General features: G+C 43.2%; 1 protein-coding gene across 5 annotated transcripts in view; it reads right to left on the bottom strand.

Moving 5' to 3' along the window:
- Nucleotides 1-16,773, bottom strand: part of LOC108245475 (kinesin-like protein KIF13B) — a 51,264-nt gene that overhangs the window by 2,755 nt on the left and 31,736 nt on the right. For 2 of the 5 annotated variants that reach the window (XM_017432409.3, XM_017432412.3), the window contains exons 30-41: nt 15,994-16,120; nt 13,776-13,831; nt 13,575-13,693; nt 13,315-13,491; nt 13,128-13,220; nt 12,059-12,211; nt 11,293-11,370; nt 10,918-10,974; nt 9,789-9,876; nt 9,427-9,542; nt 4,164-4,235; nt 270-1,566 (exon numbers count right to left, since the gene is read on the bottom strand). In XM_017432409.3, the coding sequence (XP_017287898.1) occupies nt 270-1,566; nt 4,164-4,235; nt 9,427-9,542; nt 9,789-9,876; nt 10,918-10,974; nt 11,293-11,370; nt 12,059-12,211; nt 13,128-13,220; nt 13,315-13,491; nt 13,575-13,693; nt 13,776-13,831; nt 15,994-16,120 (2,433 nt within the window). The remainder of the gene's footprint in view (nt 1-269; nt 1,567-4,163; nt 4,236-9,426; nt 9,543-9,788; nt 9,877-10,917; nt 10,975-11,292; nt 11,371-12,058; nt 12,212-13,127; nt 13,221-13,314; nt 13,492-13,574; nt 13,694-13,775; nt 13,832-15,993; nt 16,121-16,773) is intronic. The other 3 variants (XM_017432414.3, XM_017432415.3, XM_025009609.2) reach the window with 3 other exon arrangements.

Genomic DNA, 16,773 nt, shown 5'->3' with positions numbered 1-16,773 from the left:
GCTGCAGAAGGAGACAAAAATGGAGCAAGTACCCTGAAGTAGATTTTAAGAAGAACCAAGTTTTTGAAGGATGCAAAGAACTCTATTTTCAATGAAGAAAACAAAATGGCGGCAAAAGAGAAATTTTTCGAAAAGTATGAAAGTTTCAAAAACCAAAAGTCAGAGCAGAACAGTCCTGAGCGGATTACCGTTTAGATATCTGAACGGTTGAAACAAAGAGGAAAACTATGGTGTGAGTGAGCAGCGAGGGTCAGGCCAACGCTTCCTACCTGCTGGGACCTCCAGCTCCACTCCGACCCAGGTACCCTCTGCGAAGTCCGTGGGTCCCACAAACCGAACCGTCCCGCTCTTATTGGTCCCCACGGTCACAAACTCTCCTTCCTTCAACCATTCGGGAAGAACAGCAGAAGCAGCTTCGTCTCCTTCCTCTGAGTCCGAGATCATTTCCAGGCTTTCTGTCGGCACCGAGAGGTTGAGTCCTGAGCCGAGGCTGCTGGTCCGGTCCACATGAGGGGGCTTACTGCCCTCCTGCCCCACAATCTGCTGGAAAGACCTCAGGTCTGAGGACTTGACCTTCTGGATCTTGAAGGGGTTGGGCGCTGAAGGAGAGGGATTGGAAGACGGAGGAGGAACACCACCCGAGGCGGCATCGGCATCGGAACCAGAAGGTGGGGCCTGATGGACCGGTTCTGTGGGAGGGGGTGAGGCTGGGTCAGGGGTCCCGTTGAAGTCGGAGGCTTCAGCAGCTGATTGTTCCTGAGGAGCGGCGTCTTCGTTTGGTTGCGCGGTAGGAGCAGAGGCCTCATTAGAAGCTGGGATCAGACCCGGACCTGGATCTGGATCTGGAGTTCTGTCAGAAGCTGCCTGCTCTTTTTGGGGCTGCTGTGGGACAACAGAACCCTCCGGGCCGTCTGGTTCCCTGCCAGGTGCCTGGACTTCATCGTGGTGCGACGGATCAACGGTTTCCTCGTTTGTAGCAGCAACATCGAGATGTTCCACCGGAGAACTCTCGGGTTTGGTTTCGTGGTTTTGTTCTGCCCCTGATTCTGCTAGTGGCTCAGAAACATCCAGTTCTGACCCGACGCTGTCAGCAGCTGAGTCTTGGTCCGGTTTGGTCTGGTTTTCTGGACCTGCAGCAGGTTGCTCTTCGACCTTCATGCTGGCAGCTGCTGGCTGGTTTGGTTCTTCGTGGCTCAGAGCCGAATCTGACGGAGTCTCATTTGGTTTGAACAAATCGGTCCTCTCTGCAGCTGATTGCTCAGTTACATCAGCCGATGTCTTCTGACGGCCTGCAGAGAGCTTCTCTGTCACTTCATCTTCCTCTTCATCTGGCACAGACTCTAAAGTCTCATCTGTGTTGTCATCTGACGAAGGCAGGTCCCAGCTCAGAGTGTAGACGTCCAAGGGTTTGTCTGTAGATCTGCCGGTTGACTTGTACCCAGCGGGCAGGTCGCTCACAGGGCTGGGGGTGAAGTCCTCTGACTCTGGGATGATCGGAGGTGGCAGCGAAATGGATCTGGGGACCTCTGGCTCCAAGTCAGCTGGAACTATTTCTTCTATGGGAACCTGGAGGACAAAAAAAACAGCATTAGTGTCCGGAAATTCAGCAGAAGGATGGACCGCTGTTCTCAAAAGATCAGTTTCCTCGGAATAAAACATAGAAACTATTAAGGACCTGGCTTTTCTTGGAGAGCTTTGCAAATCTTATAAAGCCATATTTTAGTCACAATGGAATAAAGTAACATATCAACTGTTTAAACTACGAAAATTGTAGCATTTTTAGGAAAAATTAAAGTAATTTTGAACATGATGGCAGCAACACATCTCAAACAAGTTGGGACAGGAGCAAGAAAAGGCTGTAAAAGGAGGTGGTACGAATAAGAAACAGCAGAAAGAGCATTTTACAGCTGATTAGGTTAATTGGCAACATGTTAGTAGGAGGATTGGGGATAAAAAGAGCATTTTAGAAAAGAGGAATCTGTCAGAAGTAAAGATGAGCAGAGGTTCACTAGTCAAAAACTGTAACTCAATGTTCCTCAATGGAAAATTGGAAAGACTTTGACTACACCATCATCTACAGTTCATAATATCATCAAAAGATTTCAAGAATCTGGAGGAATCTGAGCTCAAAGGATGAGGCTGAGAGTCAACATTGGATCAGGTCAAAATTACCTTATTTTTTTCTTAAACTTAGTACAGTTTCTTTGATATGTTTACTGTGCTCCAGTGTGAATAATAAAATACGGGTTCATGAGAACCGTAAATTATTGCACTTTCAGAATTAGGCTTGTGGAGTAAGATCATCTGATTATGAGAATGGATGGAGTTGTAGCTGTTTTTGTCAGAGCTTTAAATGTCATGTGATATCACAACATCTCACTAACTCTGTTAGAACTTGAAGTTTGTGTTGAAGCTACTGCCACGTCAAACTTTAGCTCATTATCTGTAAATTTGACTGAACTATAGTCACTTACGTATTGGTTAAGGCTGATTAGCTGTGGCAGCCATCTTGAATTGGATTGCTAAAGTTTGTAAAATGTTGTGTAAAGTTGTAAAATAACACCAAATTTAAGCTAAATGTCTGTAAAGTTACCTGGATTATAGACGTTTTTGTGTTTTTTAAGATCAGTTGCCTGTGGCAGCCATCTTGAATTGGGTCGACTCCGAAAGTTAATCGGTTACAGACGAACATTCAATAACTTTCTGAAAGTTTCATTTAAATTCTGTCCAGTGGTTCATGGGACAGTTTATTAACATGACAGACAAACACACACGGGTAACAACAATATCGCCTTTTCACCTTTCTGCTTCTGATTCAGTGACTTCGTTCTGAAGGAACTAACTAAGGCTGTTTAAGGGGAACCCGTTTTTTTCCCCATCAACCTCCAGCAGACATAAAGCTGAAGTGTTTATTTAAATGCTAATCAGTTTCTGTACTTGTTTTTCTATCGCCTATTTAGTGTTTGGGAGACGGTTTGTTTTCAGCGTCTTCTCTGGCTGATGAATGCTGGGTGTAAAATGGGGGGCTTAAAGAAACAAAAGGTGCTAAAAAAAACGTAGAGCTGATTATAATAATTTGTTGGTTTGTAACAAAATGCCACATATGATTTTAATTAAAATGACTTGCTGGTTGGAGCTTTAAATGTGAGATTGGAATAATATGAACAAGAATCCCACCAACGGTACGTAAGACACCCGTCAGAAAACTGGCAGAGTAATCGAAATCCAAAACCTTAATCCCCTCACACAACAGTCCTCAATGTATGGGTCTAGAGTTGGAGCACGGACACGGTTTTCACAAAGGGGTCACCTGTGACCTTGACCTTTGACCCTATGACCTTGAAATCAATAGGGATCATCTTCAACCCATGAGGTGTCCAGCTGTGCAGTTTGACATTCCTACGTTACACGGTTACAGAGTTATACCATGGGCAAGATTTTTATAAAGGGGTCACCAGTGGCCTTGACCTTTGACCCTATGACCTTGAAATCAATAGTGATCATCCTCAACCTATGAGGTGTCCAGCTGTGCAGAGTTTGACATTTCCATGCTAAAGATCAATCAATTTGTCCATAGACCAGTGAACAGATAGACAGACGGATGGGGCCATCACAAAATACATCCCATCTTAGGACGAGCGTATAAAAAGGGACAAGTCATCTACTGTTCAGTGATTTAAGGGTCGTCCTCCTGGTGTCAAACTCACTGAATGGCCTCTTTCACGTCACATTATATGTCTCACTCTGAGTGTTCAGTCTGTGCAGATTTCTGTTTCTTTCACAGCAGTTATTTATTGAGGCAAACATGCTAATTTCAAAAATGAGCTTTAAGAATTTTCAAATCAACAGCTGAGGTGGACAATCATCAGGGAGCCATGGGAAAACTAAACTAAGCTCGATAGTAAAAATGGCACACTGGCTTCAAGGAAAGATTGTATTCCAGCTGTTAAACACAGCAGTGGTAATATCATGGTGTGGGCCTGTTTTGAAGCGTCTGGAGCAAAGCTGGTCACCATCAGTGATGAAATTATAACATTTTACCTGAGTTCTGGGGGAAAATATCAGGTTATGAGGCTTTGAACTCAGTAGCTAAAGAAAAAAAATTGGGTTATTTCTGGTATTTCCAGATAACTGAAACAAAATTTAGATTGAAGAAATCTTACCGGCCGCTGATGTTTGCTCATGTTCTCGTCAACGCTGGCCAACTGCACCACGATGCGAGGCACACTCGGGGGCTGAAAGAAGGCGAAAGTAGGTACGAGTTATCGTCATGTCAGGTGAAATGTGTAATGGTCATCGACACAGAGACGAACCAGTGTTCACAGGGACGTAACCGTGAGCCTGTCGGTGCATTCGGTCCTGCTCCAAACCCAAGGGGAGTAAATGTTATTCTAAACCCGTTTAGAGTAAACTGCGTGAGGAGATGATGAGCTGCTGCGAAACGATGATAAATCTCAGTGTGACGCTCAGACAGACACCATCATACGGCCCCGCTCTCTGTGGCAGAATGAGGTCATCGAACCGCCTGTTTCCCACGGTGTGATTGCACATAATTGTGTATGTAATCAGTTTGCAGTTTCAGAGCATTAAAAATGAGTCAAACAGTTTATTTCGGTGATCAGCATCCAGGACGCTGATGCGAGGCGTTCAAAGTGCAATTAAGACATTAGCTCTTTAAATCACAGACAGATAATCAGAGTAAACTGGTGAAACAAGAAAGATAATTGGACCTTAATTATAATTGTGTTTGTATTAATTCATTTCTCTTCAGCATTCATTGTACATCTAACACTTGGAAAAATTTCTCAACTAATTGAACATTGTCTGATCTGCCTCCGAGCCGTTCTCCAGAGCAGCCTTTGGGTCACTTGAACGAAAGAAATCAGGGCAGCAGCTCAGGATGTGCGGTCAAAAGAAAGCTGGAGGATTTTATTAGGGATGATTGGTCGACCCCCCATGCTTAAAGGCCAAAATGTAGCCGTTTGATCGACGTCATCAGAGGTTGTGATCTGAGCAGAAAACGACCGATGGTCAACAGTTTCTATGTCAGAGGGCAGGTCATAAACGTCTACCACACAACTGTGGCTCCGGACAAGAAAACCTGCAGCAACAGGTTTGCTTTGAATGAAGTCAAAGGGAGAGATGTTTTGTTGAGTGATTCCCAGTAATCTGTCTTTTCTGAAATCACTCAGATCTTTATTGCTTTAGAATATCAGACAAAGTGTTTAGGGGAGTCGAGCTAATGTAAAAACTTTATTATACAGCATTAATAAATAGATTTTAAGGGTAGTCATATTGTGTAAATCACAGGCTATTTATGGTTGCACCATGCAGTGCTCACTTAAATCGATGTGTTCCTATGTTGGGACACTTTTCCTTCCCATAGAAACTACACTTGATCAATCCTCCTGGGTTTTTTGGGGGGGGGTTTTCACGAAAGTTTCGCAAAATGGCAACAAAGACCAGTACGTCTTTGTCCTGCCTCTGGCCATTCATAAATCACAGATGGAGCCGGCCATGTCCCAAAGTGATGTGAGCTTTCAGAAATGAAGCGAGCATCACAGAACCAACAGAGGCGTGGAGCACGACGTATTAAACGTGTGACGGACGTCTCCCTCGACTCGTTTTCCAACCACTGATGAATTAACTCAGTTTAGCGATTCAAGGTGTGGTTCGTGAATTATTTAAACGAAACGCAAAAGTCGCTGTGTGTCATCATCAATCTTCCCTTGGTAATAAATCTGTGTTGTTGTTCTTTAATCCTGAAACCGGGTGGTCACACAGACCATCCATCATCACACGATTGAGCCTTAAACCCGGCTTACCTTTTTCACATGTCGACTGTTCTGACTCTGTTACCGAGGCGCACCAGGGGTGAGCTGGTTTTGACCCCCCTCGCCGCCTCGGTTCATTCAGAAACCACACCGAGGTGAGTAAGTCCTGTCTTGAAGTGTTTTATAAAAGTGCCCTGTGTCTCTTTCCTGTCCTCCCAAACCCCAGCCAATCGAGGCAGATAGCCGCCCGTCCTGAGCCTGGTTCTGGTGCAGGTTTCTGCTCAGGACGGGAACTTGTGACAAAGTAAAGATTCAATCTGCTGGTTTCCTTAGATGGATAACTTTTACTAAATGGCATTTCATAATGTGCTGTATGAATGAGTGAATCAGCTGTAATTTGAATCTGGATCTGAATTGGATTTATGATTTGGATTTGTTTTTCCCTGTCTTTACCTGGTGGCCCGTATTTTCAGCACTCGGTTCTGTGTTGCCCTTAGATAACATCTGTGCCCGGCGAGAGCACAGCCCCCCTAATTAGAGCCAACGGCCTCGAACAATGAGCCGACAAGGCCTGACGGGTTCCCCGCGCCGACCCTACGCCACGTGCCTCCCATGATTAGCTTCGCTTGACGGCTCGAGGTGCTAATCAGTCAAATCAGATGCTGCAATCTTTGGCTGCCACGAGAACGCTACAGGCACCCGGGTGTCTGCGGCACATGATCGGAGGAGCAAAAGGTGCGCGGGAGGGGGATGTTTTTCTGAGCGACAGGGTTCACGAGCACCTAATTAACTACTCTGCTCTATTCACACTGTGCTCTTGTCTCAGAAATAATTGTATGCAGAAGCTCCGATATGATAAGAATACTAAACACCGCGTGAGTAACACCTCTGATTACATTCTGAACTAAGCTGCCACAGTAACCTGGTTTTAATTCAGAAAAAATTCCGACTGTCCTGCACTAATTGCCTAAATAACTGGCCTGGTAATAAGTTTGGTAAACAAAGCAAAAGGCTACATCATCCTTATTTTCCATACATAAAATACATTTCTGTCAAATCAAAAGTTATTGCCTTTATCATTTCTACATCATAAAAATATTTCACCTCTTCTTCCAAGTTACTAATCCGACATCGAAAAGGTCAAAGCTCTTATTTGTTTGACTCAGTGATCAATAATTCTGATGTTTCTAAAAAAGAAAAACCCTTACCCTCTTATAACGTGTCTTCATTTCATTTGATTATTTGGCCAGAATATTACAATATATTTATATATGTAGTATACTGTTTTATATTTACAAAATATACAAATATTAATGATTATTAGGTTACCTTTTCAGTCTTCTGATAAGAAAAAGTAACTCTTAAAAAAATAGACATAAGAAAACGGTTTAAATCAACTTTCCGAATGAAACACGACTTTTATGTGTGATATTTGTTGAAGAAAGATCGAAAAAAGAAATTAGAGAAAGTCTGAAAGGGGCCAGTCCAACATCCACCAACTTTCTGTCTCTGTTCATTAGGCTCATTGGAGTCACTATGGTGAACAAATCAGTGTCTGTCACTCCCTGACAGCACTCTTAATAGGACAGTCGGACAAAATTCAGAGTAGAAATTAAGCCTCAAACAAAAAGTGTGTGAAAATTATGAGACATGAAAAAACACCTGAACAGTAAGTGGCAGAAGCATCTGAGTTTCTATAGTGTTTTATGTAGGAGATATAACGACTTAAAAAGACTTCTATTTCAGTTTTGAAGAGAAAATTCAGAGCTCAGATCCAGTGGAAGTCAATGAGAGTTTGGATGTGTGCACTCTGCAATCTGAGGGGTTTGAAAGAAAACATTTAGTCTTATATAAAGACTGAGAGAAAGAAGACAAATATCTACAAGTCAGGACTGAGACACCTTCAATACGTGAACGGACTGAGGAGGCGAGGGGGGTTAGAATCAGCACGACGCTGGTGCACCTTAGCAGAGCCGGAACAGTCGACATGTGACAAGGTCCCCTGGCTTTGCAGCTTCATGATGGGATGTAGTGATGACACACAGCCTGTGTGACTGACTTTTCAGTGACTTCTGCTTTTTTCTTTTCTTTTTAACACAATGGTAGATAGTGTAAAAAAAAACAAAAAAAAAACGGTTGTTTAGTCAGCAGAAGTTCTCCAAAAACGGTTCAATGACATTAGGACAAAACAGAAGACTTTTCTTTTCTTTTTACTTTTCTGACTTTGATTAAAAAAGCTACATTACTTGAGTCGTTTGCTTTCCTCGCCATCTCCCGTGTAAATGACTGGCTTACACCGCACGTTTGCTTCTGCACCGCTGTGCCAAACTGCGCTCTTGTGCCAGTGTTGACGTTTTTTATGGTCATCATTTATGTCTAAAAACACGCATGTTTAGGCTGCCTTCAGGCACAGGCCTCTCTTGAAAAAAAGATCTGTGATCTCAGTGAGGTTTGCCTGGTTGAATAAAGGTTAATAATAAAATAAAATAAAATAAAGCAGTTGGTTTTACCACTAATCATCATTCCTAATAAACATAAATCCCAGGTGAAAAGCAGCCGGTGGGCTTTCAGCACCACAGATGTGTAACGATGAGAGAGCGGCAGACAAAGAGAAGCTGTTTATTTCATTAACAACACACTTTAACACTGATAAACACAGAGAAAAACCGATCTGCTCCTCTCTGTGGAAAACAGCACCTACATATTCATGAGTGCTGCAGTTCGCTACATAAATTATTTCCATTTTCAAAACAAAGACTCTTGTTGGAAGCTTTTTCACTTGATCTGATGATTGTGATTAAAAGTACCGACATTTTGTGGCAAAAGTGAGCATGTGCGCCTGACAGAGAGCGCAAGGTGACGAAACACCCCCGCACCTGAAAAATAAATCCGGCGCCGCTGGCTCCACGTCTCTTGATTTGTTTCTGAAAGCTCACGTCTGTAAGACGTGACACCACAAAAGAGACACCACAAATATAAAGTGCACGAAGAATACAACTCACCATAACCCTGAATCAGTGGGAGCCCTGAGCCTGTTTCTCAGTAACCAGACGGTCCCATCTAGGGCTTCCAGAGACGTTTATTTTTTACTCATTTTGCTGCTTGTGGGTTTGTTTTTAGCCGTAACGTATCACGTGACCTGGATAAGCGTTTTGACACGCATCAAGAGTGACTCATAGACGGATGTAGTGGAGAGAATCCGGTCATTTTTCAAAATAAATGTCGTTCAGACTCCGAAAATAAAAAAACGGAAATACTGTGAGTTCATTATTCTTCCTGTGCGGCCTGGTACCGGGGACCTCTGTTTTAAACTACAGATGATAACAGCATGTTGTGTTTGACTTGGATTCTGTTAGAAATCCCAAAATCATGTTGGGAGTCTCGCACACAGGTCCACATTTTTACTTCTTGTTCGTTTCTTTCTGAAAACCCGTCTTCATGGGCATTTATGCACTATTTACTAATTGTATTTTCATCTTCATAAGCCCTGTTTCCATGGCAACTAAAAAAAAATGGACTAGCTGCTGATTAGAGGAGAAGATATTTAGATTCGAGTTGCAGCGACGCACGTGAAATCCAGATCCTAGATAACGCAGGCGAGCTGGGAAGGAGTCTGAACGCAGCGCAGAGTGAGATGACTGACTGAGTGTACCTGCTGATGGACAGCTGTCTGCTCTTTGTCTTCCTTCCCACCAGGAAGCAGAGACATCAGCAGCTTGGGTACGGCCATCACTGGAGGGAGATAAGACGCAGCAAAGCCTGAATGCACTGATGAAGAGAAGATCCGGAGAAAACAAGGGAGGGGGCGAGAGCACAAAAGATAAGGTTTTTGAAGCAGAAGGGAAAGTGGGGAAATACAAAGAGCCAAAGTAAGACCCAGAGCTAAAGGATAAATCCAGTAAAGTAGTGGTAAAAAGAAATGCCAGCTGACTGACATGAAAGGCAGCAAAGCAGAAGAGATACTTCAAAGCCACGGGAAGAATCCTTTAGAAGATAACGTTTTATCAGACGTACCTGTCTCCTGGTTCAGGCTCTGGGACACAGAACTGGGCAGGATGCGTTTGGACAGAGAAGCTGGAGGGTCCTGGTGGCCCTCTGAGCCCTGCACACACAGGAGGGGTGACAAAAAGGCAACTTAAAGGAGCATTTCACTCATTAGCAGCGATTATCTGAGACCAAGCGGAGCTGCAGAATACAGCCTCTTGACAGCAGCTCGTTCAAGCTTTTACACACTCAGCTAAGACAAATTTATCACCTGCCACCATGAAAAGTGGGCGATAATGTATTTATCGCCTACATCCGTGTGTTTGTTTGTCTACTAACAAAAACATCTCATGAGTCAGAGCACAGACTTTAATGAAACTCTCAGAACGTAACCCCTGGATGTACATCTACAGCTGATTAACTTCTGGAGTCAACCTGGTTCAAGATGGCCGCCACACACATATTAATAGTACAATCACCAAGACTGTACATAAAGTCTGACCAGACTGATGTATGTCCCAGCTGCCGGAGTGATCCTCAGACTGTTCCAGATGAGCACACGCTGGTTTGAAAAGATATAATTCATGAACTTTAGTTTTCTGCTTTGTTTGTTTGTACTATTATTGTCCTCCACCCCCCACCCCCCCTTCTAAGGTTTCTTTTTTAACTGGATGTGTACACGGAGCACTGACCTGATAAAGCTTTAGGTTTTATGTTTAATTTATGTTTTCCTTGTTAAAAACTATTAATAACAAAGATGGTCGCCACACCTCGTCCACCTTTGCAAACCCAAAATGTCTCTAACTGTTGAGCTAAAACTAGGTGAGATATTAGAATTAATAGATCAACAATATTTGATTGCAAAGTTTTACAGAAAAGATCTTGTTCAATCAGTTAGAGCTTGGAGGATGCGTTGGGGATGAATTTCAGCTACTACCACACCAAAACTTAGCTCAATATCTCCAAAATTGACCGACTTACAGCCAGTTTTGTATTTGCTATGATCGATTAGCTGAGGCGGCCATCTTAAATGAGGTTGGCTCTAAAAGTTAATCAGTTGTTAATGTACGTCCTTTGCCTTTCAGTGGCGGGTGACAGAAATCTGCCTGAAAATGAGAAGTTTTGTAAGTGGAAGAATTAGTAGGAACATGTTCCTCACCTGGAAGTCACCAAACTTATGAGAGGAGGAGCAGAGGTCCAGGCTGCTGGCTGACAGCTGGTTAGAAGGTGGTTACACGTTAGCCACGCAGGTTAACAGCAGAAAGGTGGTAATAACAAAAGCAAGAAAATAAGTCCAACTACAACAGAGTCCCAGGAAATAACCCAGCCCACAGATCAGTTACTCCTGCCGCAGTGAACTATGCTGAAAACATCTAAAAGATTTCTAATCTCTACCAGCGGTTTTCTGGAAATAAAAGAAGCCAAAGCAGAGGTCTCACCGACATCTGATCGTCATATTTTAAACCCTAAACCTTTGACACTCAAAGGAGCGTTGAATGTTGGAGCAGATCTCTGGTGCTGAAATGAGACTCACCCTGTTGATGTTGGAGGAGCTCAGGCAGCTTTGAGCAGCTTTTCCTTTGGCTGCCAGCTGTTCCCTCACAGTCACCTCCTGCACACACACACACAGAAATGTGTTTAAATGATTTTATAGTTGTCTGGTTCATAAAAAACTGTGTGAACAAGGCTCTGATTGGATGTTTTGTCTTCTTCTTTCAGCTGTTCCCTTTTCAGGGGTCTCCACAGTGAGTCGTCCTCTCCATCTAACTCTGTCTTCTCCGTCCTCTGTCCTCACTCCACCTACCTCCATGTCCTCTCTAACTGCATCCATATGTCTCCTCTTTGTCTCTAACATCCTTCTGTCCCTCCTCTGCACGTCCAAACCATCTCAGTATGGCCTCTAACTTTATCTCCCAGTCCTTCAACCTGTGCTGTACCTCTGATGACCTCATTCCTGATCCTGTCCATCCTCGTCCCTCCCAAGGAGAACCTCAGCATCTTCAGCTCTGTCACTTCCTGTTCTGTCTCCTGTCTTTTTGTCTCCAAACCATACAACATAGCTGCTCTCACCACTGTCTTGTAAACCTTTCCTTTGACCTTTGCTGCCACCCTTTTGTCACAAATCACTCCTGAAACTTTTCTCTAACCACTAATTAGCTGGGTTTATTGGTTAACTTCTTAGCCAAGATCCAATGAAACATTTTCGAGCACTGGAGGACAGGTTTAAGGGAGCATCAGAGTAAAACTGAAAAGAAAATTTCCATGTTTTTAAAGAAATCTCAAAGAACAGTCACAGTGACCTGTCTGAGCCTGTCCAGAGTCAGGACGTTCTCCACAGCCAGGATGCTGCGCAGGTATTTCTCGATGGCTGCCTCGCTGTCTGTTGACGGGTCGTCCTCGCCGCTGGCAGCCAGCCGGGCCAGCAGCTCCCTGTCCTCTGGACCATGGATGTCCTGCAAGGACAACGGTGCAACATGTAAGCGCCAGGACCTCCAATGACTCTGTGGTTTCAATTTTAATATATTTATGTGTAGTTTTAGTTTTATTGCAGCCTAAACTGTTGTTCAAGCTTCTATTAGAATCAAAAACTAAAATCCTAAATGTGAAAACGAAGCTGACGGCGAGCAGCACCTGTTTTTATGAAGCTGTTCTTTAGATTCTTAAAGTTTTTTGGAAAAATTCAGCTGTAGACATGTTTTGGCACAACTCCATTTATTCTTATTAAGGGTGCCAAAGCATAAACATTGCAGCACCTCTGTCACCATCTGGCTATTATTCTTCTGTTTCTGTCATCCCCCCCCGTATCTCCTTCAGCAGCTTTGGAAAAATAGAAAGTGCAGTTATGTAGTCCCAGACAACTTCCTGCTCAACTGACTCGCTGCCAAAATATCCTCATTGTTTGGGACATAATGTCAGATTGCTTTAAGAACAAAAAAAAAAAAAGCATCACCAGAACAGATGCTAGCGCTCATTTTCCTGTCATCACTTCTGCAAAGCAGCAGCAGGTCGACTGTGGCCGCTAAGCTCTTTCTACTTAAAATTCCAAAATCTGAAGAGCCGATAATGAATCTGTGTCGCTTTAAAAAGCAGCAAATAGAGCTGAAAACAAAGGGCCTAATGATGCATTTAAGGTACCACTGAAAAGTCTGAAATCTCTTGTGTTCTGTAGGTTAAACCTGTTTTATCACATGTAGTAAATGTGGAGACTGTTACTTACTGACATTAACGTTTTGTTGTAGCAGTTGTACCTTTGTTTAAAAAAAATCCTGTTTAAACATTTTACTCTAGATATAAAAACAGTGTTGTGCTGTGTAGTTCCCGCTGTTTGCTCAGTTTTAGTTTTTAGTTAGATTGCTGTCTGGTACTTACACCTGGGATGTTTGAAACAATCTCAAACGTGACTCCACAGCCGGGGATGGAGCTGCGCTGGGACATTTTCTTCAGGAGGCTCTGAGCAAAACCCTGCCACCCAAAACAAACAGCAGCATTTCCTCAGACCAGCTCGACTCTGTGTGTAGGAGTTGTGCGAGGAAGCGTGCCGCTCATGGAGCCTCACCTGCCTCCCCGTGACGTTGACACATATGCGCTTCCTGAGGACCAGCTGCATGTGGGCCGGGTGGCTCAGCTGCACCGCGGCGTGGACCGTCAGGTAGACCCTGTGGTCAGGGGACGCCGCGCGGCTCAGCTGGGGACACTCGTGGACCGTCGAGTCCCAGGATGCCTCCACCTTCACCTGGACCACAATCAGGCTGCATTTGTTAGTTTTGGTAGAAAACTTGAGGGAGAAAGATGCAAAAACGGACAGGGTGGCCTTACAAGTGGATCGAAGTGTTTCACAATTTGAAGCTCAAAGAAGTCGTCTTCATCTTCCCCACTGAGCAGCGTGTCGAGACCCCCAGCCAGCGGGGCTGACAGGCTGGACTGAAAGTCATCGGCTGGAGGGAGAAGAAACGACGTTATCGCTTTTGTTCTTTTAAAAGAACTCGAGTTTCAACAACGACGGAGAGAATAACGTACCACTGAGATCCAGGAACAGGACAGGAATGTGTGTTTCCATTCCAGGGACAGGAACCCTGTGAAACAACTCTGATTAAACACCAAGGCACTGAAACAGAAGCCTCGACGGCTCCCTCAACACCTCAGAAGATGCTAATCACTTACAAAAGAACTTTGAGGAATGCTTCACTCGATACGGTCCATAAGAGAGCGATGCTAAACCAGATCATTTCTTCTCTAATAGCTGCTTAACATTTCCGAACAGAGCTGAGCAAAAACAATGTTTTTAAATAATTAAATAGGTGCCAATGCAATTGGAAAAAACAGGCAAAAAAATACACCAAAATATGCTCTGCATCTGGTGGCATTATGCTGTGACTTTTGGTCGTAGTATGAACGGAGTTCAGAGTTCAATTTAAGGTCACTTCAAAAGATTTCCTCGTCCACGACAACGGGGTTTGGCAAAACTACTGAGAATACCCCGAGTTCACAGTAAAACACATCAGTCAAAGTTTAATCAGGTCCTTTGGCATTTCACACAGTCACGGATTTATTTATTGAAATGGTAAATAACTTGCACATGTATAGCTATATATATATAAAATTGTATATTCATCTAGTCCAAGGACCCCAAAGCACTTCACACTATCACACTACAGTCATTCATCCACACATTCACACACTGATGGTGGTAAGCTACATTGTAGCCACAGCTGCCCTGGGGCGGGCTGACAGAAGGGAAGCTGCCATCACACCGGTGCCACCGAACCCTCTGACCACCACCAGTAGGTGAGGCAGGTGAAGTGTCTTGCCCAAGGACACAACGGCTAAGACAGACGGAGCAGGGGTTTGAACTGGCAACCCTACAGGACGAACCCCTACCTCCCAAGCCACTGCAGCTCTGTATTATTTAAGATTTTACCACAGAATGTTCATCTTACTGTGACGATGCTGTCTAAACAAACTCCACTCAAATCCCCAAACCTTACACAGATTTTACATTAAGACATAAACTTTCTGGGGTTTTTTTCCACCAGTGTGTCTCTCACTGCTGCAGATTTTCTCTTAAATCCCTCAGAGTGCCCACACCCAAACGCTCATTGACTTCCAGTACATTTGAGTTCATTGGTTTCTTTTCAAAACTGGAAGTGAAGGGTCTTTTTTGACTTGTCATATCTCCTACAGAACAACACCGCAGAAACAGCAACACTGACGTGTGTAACGACCACACGCTTCTGCCTCTTGTAGGTCGAAACGGTTTTTAGTTTTGGCACAGTAGTTGCTTGTTTGAGGTTTTATTTCTACGGTACGTTTCTGTCTGCCTGTCTTATAAGGAGTGCTGTCAGGATGTGACAGACACAGGCGTGTGGTTACCATGGTGACCCTAATGAGCCACTGGCAGCAGCTTTAATATTTATTTTGATTTTAGTTCTTTTTACTCTTTATATACAGGTTATTCATCAAACATCCGCATTTTGTCAGCTTAGATTATTCCAAAAATAAATCCCACATTATTATTGAATTGTATAGAAGAAAGTTGATGTTGGCTAGGGATTTAGGCCTTCTAAATTTCTTTAAAGATTCTGTAGTTTTTATCATCAGTCACTGACTTGTTAAGTTTTCAGATCCTCATCAGTGCCCACAGGATCCCGATTAACGAAATTTGGTAAAAGGAAATGATTTTGATCTGGGGCAACGCTTTAGACTTGTTATTTTACTTTAGTCAACACTTATAGTTAACCCTGTCAAGTTCTTTTAATAAAAGATCAGACAGATCTACAGAAACCCTTGAAAAAGCAGCTGAACATTTTTCCTTTGACCTTCGATGACCTTCGGATTTATTTTTCAGGTGCGGGGGTGTTTCGTCACCTTGCGCTCTCTGTCAGGCGCACATGCTCACTTTTGCCACAAAATGTCGAGCTCTCATTCAGCTCAGTTCTTGGGTCTAGGTTCACCTGAAGCGTATTGAAGATCAAGTATAAAGTAGCAGTCTGAACACTCCAACCGCTGCTGAAAGGATTTTTTAATAAGGCTCCAAAGTCTGAACGCTGTCTTTAAAAATTAAAGTCCTCCTACAAAAAAAAACAAAAAAAAAAGCAGCTGTCCTTATTATTACACCAAACCCTAACCTCATTTCAAACTTTAAACCTGACCAAGAGCTTTGAAACCAGGCCCCTTTAGGTCTACTGGTCCCAACAAAGTCAGCATCCGGAACACACACACACACACACACACACACCTCTCTACCGGTGCTCCAGGGATGCCACTTCCAGTCGATGGGACCAAAACGGCGTTTCGTTCTTCAGTGAGGGTCAGACGACACTCAAGCAGCTGAGATTCCCTTTCGACATCATCCTCAGACTTGTCTGAGCAAACAGGAAAAATAAATAATGACATCAGAACAACAATAAAAAACCAGCAAAAAGATGGAGCTTTCTGGTCTTTGGGCTCCTTTACAGCAACAGTGGACCCCAGTATTACATGTTGCCAGCATATTGACAAAAAAACAACTACAACAACAAAAGAAAAAAAAACATTTAAACACACGACAATTAAACTGCTGGTTAAAATGTGCAGCTAAGAATCAAACAAGAGGACACATCGTTTAAGCCCAGAAGAGGGCAGTAGTATATTATTCTATAAGGAAACAAGGAAACTTGTTGATTGTTTCCTGCTTTTGGTAACAATCAGAGCTGGTTGTTCCTGAATCTTTTAGTCAAGTCAAGTCAAATTTATTTATATAGTACTTTTCAACAACAAGGCGGTTCAAAGTGTTTTACATCATGAAAACAAAAAAAATACAGAGTCATTGGGAAAACCCACAACAATATAAAGTGAAACTAAACATATCTAACACATGAGCTAAGATGATCTAAATAAGACACAAAAGTACAGAGTAAAGCTTATCTAATACAAGTCATACTAAAGAGAAACTGAGGAAAACCAAACTAAGATATAATGAAAGCTAACATAAACTGAGCTAGGATTAAAACCCCTCAGCTGAACAGATCAGACTTGA

This window comes from Kryptolebias marmoratus, linkage group LG19, assembly GCF_001649575.2.
Source record: "Kryptolebias marmoratus isolate JLee-2015 linkage group LG19, ASM164957v2, whole genome shotgun sequence".
Classification (NCBI taxonomy): domain Eukaryota; kingdom Metazoa; phylum Chordata; class Actinopteri; order Cyprinodontiformes; family Rivulidae; genus Kryptolebias; species Kryptolebias marmoratus.
This window is presented reverse-complemented; position numbering and strand designations above follow the sequence as displayed.